We start from the raw sequence: 7,973 nt of genomic DNA, 5'->3' as shown, positions 1-7,973 counted from the left end.
TTACAGCAATTGCTGTTGTTAGTTAAAATGTCGGCAAGGTTAATTTTTCTATTTTTTATTTATTTATTTATTTTTTTTTTTTTTTTTTTTTTCAAAAAACAGGTAAACTAGGCGAATCTCTTTAATTTTCGGTAAGTTTTGACCATAAGAATGGCCCAAGATATTTAACAGAGTGTTTGCCATAGCGTATTGATCAAAAACGTGGTAATACGAAGCTACTATTTCGCAGCGAGTGTTTGCGAGCTTTCATAAACGGTTCAGTACAGTGCTTTTGAAAGTAATTTTTTTTTTTTTTTTTAATGTATCATAGCGTATAAAATGTATAGATGTAGTCAAGCCTAAAAGCGGAGATCCCATAAAATACTAATCATCCACTCGACACAGTAACCTTTAAAGCGTATCTATAAAGTCTTACCGGAGGTGTCGAAAAGAACTTTCCTTCTCTTGCATGGATAAGAACTGAAATGTACCGCACTTAAGTATCTGTGGTAAAATTTATAGCAAAATACGACAAGCTTAAATCCCGCGTAATCCCCGCGTATAGATGCAAACAATATTTCTTCATTAATAGTTTTACCTGCAATGAAATAAATGCATGTCTTCTAATTTTCCTGGACTTTTGCGGCTCTGAATCAAGTGCGCGGTGTATTTGAGACCTTAGCTTTTCATCGAAGTTAAGCTTATCAGCTTTGGTGGTGTCGTAGGAGAAGAATACACCTAAGGCACAGATGGGATCGACAGGCCAGTTGAAATTAAAAGGAGTGTCGGATCTGTTTTTCCACTTGCCAAGCCACATGGCTTCGGTTTTGGAGGCATTGACTTCTAGACCGGACACAACTTTGAATTGGCTTAGCAGCTTAAGTAAATGACTAATAGATTCCGTGTCACTGAGAAAAACCGTGGTATCATCCGCGTACATGGTCGTTTTAATTTCGTGGTTTCCTAATGTTATTTCTTTGATCAGATTGTGATTTTTGATGGCTCTTGCGAGAAGGTCGAGACCGATAGCAAATAGAAGGCCTGATAGAGGACAACGTTGTCTTACCTCACGCGTTAAAGAAAAGAAGAGAGACGCATGGCCATTGTTCAGAACACAGCTGGAAATGTTGGAGTATATAGTCCTGAACCATTGTAGAAAATTTGGCCCAAAGTTGAAGAGCATGAGAGCTTTCTCTAAGTAATTCCACTCAATGGTATCGAAAGCTTTCCGGAAATCCACAAAAACTGCCATGCCAGGGGAATTTTCTTTTTCCAAGTAATGTTTTTTTTTTTTTTTAATGTATCATAGCGTATAAAATGTACAGATTTAGTCAAGCCTAAAAGCGGAGATCCCATAAAATACTAATCATCCACTCGACACAATAACCTTTAAAGTGTATATATAAAGTCTTACCGTGTATATATAAAGTCTTATATATAAAGTCCTTCTCTTACATGGATAAGAACCGAAATGTACCGCACTTAAGTATCTGTGGTAAAATTTATAGCAAAATACGACAAGCTTAAATCCCGCGTAATCCCAGCGTATAGATGCAAACAATATTCTTCATTAATAGTTTTACCTACAATGAAATAAATGCATGTCTTCTTCTAATTTTCCTGGACTTTTGCGGCTCTGAATCAAGTGCCCGGTATGTTTGAGACCTTAGCTTTTCATCGAAGTTAAGCTTATCAGCTTTGGTGGTGTCGTAGGAGAAGAATACACCTAAGGCACAGATGGGATCGACAGGCCAGTTGAAATTAAAAGGAGTGTCGGATCTGTTTTTCCACTTGCCAAGCCACATGGCTTCGGTTTTGGAGGCATTGACTTCTAGACCGGACACAACTTTGAATTGGCTTAGCAGCTTAAGTAAATGACTAATAGATTCCGTGTCACTGAGAAAAACTGTGGTATCATCCGCGTACATGGTCGTTTTAATTTCGTGGTTTCCTAATGTTATTTCTTTGATGAGATTGTGATTTTTATTGGCTCTTGCGAGAAGGTCGAGACCGATAACAAATAGAAGGCCTGATAGAGGACAACGTTGTCTTACCCCACGCGTCTGAAGAAATGAAGTGAGACGCGTAGCCATTGTTCAGAACGCAGCTGGAAATGTTGGAGTATAAAGTCCTGAACCATTGCAGAAAATTTGGCCCAAAGTTGAAGAACATGAGAGCTTTCTCTAAGTAATTCCACTCAATGGTATCGAAAGCTTTCCGGAAATCCACAAAAACTGCCATGCCAGGAGAATTTTCTTTTTCCAAGTTTTTTTTTTTTTTAATGTATCATAGCGTATAAAATGTATAGATTTAGTCAAGCCTAAAAGCGGAGATCCCATAAAATACTAATCATCCACTCGACACAATAACCTTTAAAGCGTATATAAAGTCTTACCGGTGGTGTCGAAAAGAACGTTCCTTCTCTTGCATGGATAAGAACTGAAATGTACCACACTAAAATATCTGTGGTAAAATTTATAGCAAAATATGACAAGCTTAAATCCCGCGTAATCCCAGCAGATGCAAACAATATTTCTTCATTAATAGTTTTACTTAGAATGAAATAAATGCATGTCTTCTAATTTTCATGGACTTTCGCGGCTCTGAATCAAGTGCGCGGTATATTTGAGTAAGAAAATTAAAATTTAGTTTCGACATCGGTGCATTATCACTAAAATAAACTGTTGTGAAAGCTTATTAGTTATGTCGTAAGCGATTTTTTCAAATCTTTGATGACTCTACACCGGCCGCTTCGCGAGCAGCCCAAAGCTTCCGACGTGCGCTAAGTGCATTTTGCGGCCCTTGACTACTTTTTTGTTTTGTCGGAAAAGAATACGTTTTAATGTGATAATTAATCGATCATTGTGACCTGACAAATTTGGACCGTGAGAGAAGTCCATATGTACAATATTTTTTGCGATATAACTCGGATTGTGGCCCCACAAGCTGTATAATTATGAAAACTTCGCCGCTGAAAGTGTTCCTCCAGGTAAGTCGAATTCGAAAGTCAGTATTTCCCTTTTCTTAGTTTGGTTTTTAGGCGCCGTGTCAAACATTGTAAATATCGCGTCTGAAAGCGATATTGATCGTTTTCCTCTTGTTAATAGAGTCTAAATAACCACGTTTAATTTAGCTCACAAGAATACGAAATCGCTTTGGCCATGACACGGTTTGGGTGAAATATGTATTTAAAAAAAATCTATTAAAAAAAGGAGCGACCGTGTATGATCGTGTAAAAGAATGGAGCAAAGCCAAAACTATCAATAGATTCAACAAATGAGTAACACTGGTGTTCCTTGAGCGAACATACAGGCTGTGTCAGATAACATAGCAGATTTGGGAAAACACCGCTTTGCCACCGTTATCGCTTTTTTTTTTTTTTTTTTTTTGGCCTGGCTGCGAGACAGAGATTCCCTTCTCTTTTTGCTCCGTGAGAGACGAGAGGGGACTATCTGCTCAATGGTTTGGTCAGCTTCCGTCCATGACCGGCTAACAAGCATAAACAGCCTCAGAGGTAGTGATCATTTTCCTGTGTAAACGCATGCCTTGTTATGAATGTGCTCATTTTGCCCCTAACTCTAGGGGTATCGAATGGTCTTTACGAGCATTTGCAAGCATGCGAGCAGTGCGTTTATGTGAGCACTAGCAGTGATCAGATTTGTCTTGCGAGTAGCGAGCACTTCGCAAATTTTCCGCTAACAATTTAATTCAATTTAATTTTAATTTATAACTCTCAGAAACATTAATTTTACAGAGGTGTCAGAAAAAAAAATAGAATATATATAAATATACAGAAATTACATATAGACGATAATAAATAGCATTAATGAAATAATTTAAAGTTGTGATTAAAAAATAAAGTGTTAAAGAGAGAAAGAAAAGGAGATAAAGGAAGATAAATAGTTCTAGCCGAAATCTCTATGTTATTACTAGAAGGAAACGTTGTTTTGGTTGTTTTCAGTCTGGCTCACACACCAAAAGCTACATGTAGGCAACAAATCACTTCACGTAACTTCACGTAAGTCAGTGGGTGGACGCTCAAGGAGATCTGTTAAAAAGCTTTCTAACCCGAATTTGTCAACACACCACAAGAAGAGGCTAAAAGCTAGCAGACTAACACTGACCCTAAGGATTCTCAAAATTTCGAGCAATCGAGTACATTTTATTAAACGAGAATCCTAGCATCCTAGCAAACATTTTGCCAACACGAGCAAGCGAACACTCATCTAATTTTTGCGAACAATTCGAACAAAGGTCCAATTTTGCTAAAATTGAATGGGACCAGTCGATACTCCTAGCTCTCAGGGACTCTCTTTTTCCTCCACGTGAAGAGAAGACAGATCCCGGGAACGTGATTGCTCATTCCTCTGATTTCACAACATGATCTCGAGACCGAAATTACGAGAATCAATCACAATTTGTTATTTACCTCTAAAGTTATAATCATCATAATTTCGGTCTCGAGATCGGGATACTTATTTTCCTTGTAGCAATGTCTGAAAGCGAAGACAAAGCAAGATGTGGTCTACCTCAGTGGTTACCCATTCCACGCAACGATACTGCTTCCTTTATTAATGATGTTGTCCTGTGCGCCGTCAATGTACCTTTCTGTGTCTTTGCTTTTCTTGGAAACCTGGCTGTCATTGTAGCTGTTGTCAAAACACCTTCTCTGCAAAGACCGTGCAATATTCTGCTATGCAGTCTGGCCACTACTGACTGTTTGACCGGTTTGATATCTCAGCCGATATTTGTTGCATGGCGTTTGGTGATTCACCGCATCCATGAATCTTGCGATCATCAGGCTGAAATGCTTCAAGCTTTTACTGTGGGTCAATCAGCTTTAGCAGGATGGTCCTTCGTCAATGTCACCCTGATCAGCTTTGACCGCCATTACGCGCTCGCAAAGCCTATGGTGTACCGTACATCCATGACGAAGGAAAGTAATAATTTTCAAATGATTTTCTAAAAATAAAATTAATTTTATCTGCCAGCAAATAAAAGCGTTTATGGCTTCTACCCACGCTCCCGGCGTTACTTTAAACATAGTGTTAATTTTCAACCAAGAGTTTAAGATAACGAGGCAAGGCTGGGAGTACTGAAGGGTCGAACTAAATGGGGACGGGATCACAAAGTACAAACTTGATGAGCAATAATCACAAGACCATCACAAGACAATTTTGCGATCTCGATAACAATAGTGAATTCATTGGTAATAGTCACGAGTTTCACTGGAAAATAACGTAGCCTCGCTCTCAGCGATCGTTATAAGACGTGGCTTGTTTCTCGAGTTCGTCCTCTTTGTCTCCAGACCTGACACACTCAGCGAGTTCGACCCTCCTCCTCATTTATATTATGTATTTGTGATATAGGCACTTCCCCTTTTTTCTCGTGCCCTCACCTCTGCAAGAGCTTAAAGTGCACCTAACCCCAAAATTTTTTTTTCGCTAAAACAAATCTAGACTTTATTTGAAGCATTTGGGCGAAGAAATTTTTGAATTTGGTTGAATCTTCGATTTTCTATGCCCTTTCAAAGTCGCGATTAAGTGTTTCACGACCGCGTTTTAGGGAGTCTGGGGCGGCGGTACCTGATGACGTCTATCCAGGAACCAAACACAATAGCGCCTCAGTCAACGCTCTATATTTGCTCGAGAAAATAGAACGCAAAACTAATCGTTCCGATGTATTTTGGGACTAAAACGTCCAAGTTTTGTCTCAGAATCATTTCTTTTTCGTCACTGGAGTCAGAGTTAAGTTTCGATTCGGAAGGCTCCGAAATAAACTTCGATCGAGCACGTTCGACAACTGTGAACTCACTGCTTAGAGCTTTTAGAGCAATTTACAATATTTCAAGCGACGATGGGGAAGACGTCTTTGCAGACGAGCTGCCTGTATATTAGGAATGGAAAGCTAGATACGAAGTGGAGGAGCAGGCAAACGAAAAGCAGGAAAGAAAACTCAAGGACTGCTTTGGATGGTAATTTCGTCAACTAAACATAAGATTCCCACGCGTGTTTATAGTCCGTTTACATTTGTCCTTACCGAGAATGTATTTTGTCAAGGTTCTGTTAAATCCAGTTTGTGTTTTACTTTCAGTTGAATGCTTCATGTTTATAAGAGCGACGTACGTGTTGCAGTTTTCGAGACTTGATGAACTGCAAAACATTGGCTTCGATCGATTGAAAATCGTATTGTTTGGACCTGTATTTTTGAAGCTGTGGGAAGCAAGGCGGAAGGAAACATTTCATACAATTACCGATTTCACATTGTCACACGTTTTAAGTCGTAACTCCAAATAACCAATGTAAATTGTTCTCAAAGTTTGCAGTGAAATTCGTCGGATAAGCGAAAAGGATGTGTTCCCTAAGCGGTCCGCAGATAATGTTACGCGGTCATATTTTCGACGCTATTGCACAGAATCTTTGTCGCACTGCTGATTTCCAAACCTTCGAAAAACTCTGTGAGTCTAACAATTTTGTTATCATGTAATTCTAGAGGATTAATCTTCGACTTTCATCTAAATCGAAAGAGAAATAAGTGTTGGTTAGCGGCGTACAGTTGCGATCTATTTACATATCAGTATAACGCTTCTTGATCATGACCGGATCACACAACTTTGCCGGTTATGTTGTAAATACTGCGGGATTGGAAGATATAGGTTGTAGGTAGTATTTCTACAAATTGCTGGTTAGCTTTAAGCAGAACATTTATGAAAATAGCGTTCGAAAGTCTGCGGAACAAATTCTAGTGACAGTTCTTCAATGGTTCTCACAGATTCAGTTCGCTTGTTTCGGTTCGACAAAATCAACCATCGTTTACGTCTTTATTGCACCATTAGCCGATCATCGTCAGTAAATTGTACAGTATATCTTTCTTTAAATCTGGAATATTGCTGCAACAGCCGATAGCACCTCTGGAAGGCGTTTCTGCGCACTTTTCGAATGTGTATTGCACCATCCTGAAGGAAATGAGAGGAAATGAGATATCCAACCTTCCTGGGTAGACGTCACAAGAGCCGCTGGACCCATTCTCCTCAAACTCGGTCGTGAAACAAAATGGCGGTGTTTTGGAGCTATTTTCGAGATTTCGTCGTGGCACAGAAAATCGAGGATTTAACGGAATTCAAAAATTTTTTCGCAGAACTATTTCAAATAATAAGTAGATTCGTTCTAGCGAAAAAAAATTTTTGGGGTTAGGTGCACTTTAACAAATAATAATTCGTTAATAATGTATTTCTTAATCAATAAATCGGCCATTCTGCGTGGCCAGAATTTATCCCAATAACGACTTGTCTGGTTTCGATTTCTTGCAGCGCTCTAGCAAACAAAGCTAGACTGTTGACCTAAAAACTTGACATAGGTACAGGTTCATAGTTATAATTTTGGAAACAAGGGTAGATGACATAAATATGTATTAAAATACTTGGTTGAGCTGGTAACTTAGTGCTGAGTCACACAGGATGGAAGGAGAGAAAAGAAATTGATAAATTAGAGTTTCCTTTCTTTTATTTACAGAAGCAGTAAAGACAGTTATAATAGCTGGAACAACCTGGCTGCTCTTTACCATTCTGAGGCATTTTATTCTGTCCGAGTATAACGGGTTTGTGCTGAGCCTTGTTGTGGCTGTATTTCTCTTGATCCTGCCAATCGCGAACCATGTTGGAATCATCATTTCCATTCGTCGTCATAACAAACAGGTGGCGGACGCCGTTTCCGAACAGGATTTATCCGCTCTAGTTAGGCGGGAAAGAAAGTGGCTATTGACATGATCATAGTAATAGCTGTGCTTTTGTTCTCCTTGTGTCCAGCAGTAGTCGTCAATATGTTTGAAGACGTTTTAGTCGACGAGTTCGAAGTCTTGTATGTCTGGACGACGGCTATCTTATACTTTAACTCTTCCATAAATCCTGTTATTTATTTTGTTCGACGTAGTGAAATCAGAAGTGCAATTAGGTCGATGATACACTGTTGAAAACTGGTATGTAGTGCTGCATGTTT

At 39.0% G+C, this 7,973-nt stretch overlaps 1 protein-coding gene across 1 annotated transcript; it reads left to right on the top strand.

Annotated features, from left to right (window-relative positions):
- Positions 1–4,471: 4,471 nt before the first annotated feature.
- On the top strand, positions 4,472–4,945 carry LOC145480512 (trace amine-associated receptor 4-like). The gene has a single exon (XM_081458756.1). The coding sequence runs from the start codon at positions 4,472–4,474 to the stop codon at positions 4,943–4,945; it is 474 nt and encodes a 157-aa protein (XP_081314882.1).
- Positions 4,946–7,973: the final 3,028 nt, after the last annotated feature.

The sequence above is a fragment of the Orbicella franksi genome, chromosome 3, assembly GCF_964199315.1.
Source record: "Orbicella franksi chromosome 3, jaOrbFran1.1, whole genome shotgun sequence".
Taxonomy (NCBI): domain Eukaryota; kingdom Metazoa; phylum Cnidaria; class Anthozoa; order Scleractinia; family Merulinidae; genus Orbicella; species Orbicella franksi.
Note: the sequence above shows the minus strand (reverse complement) of the source record. Positions and strands in the feature narration are given on the sequence as shown.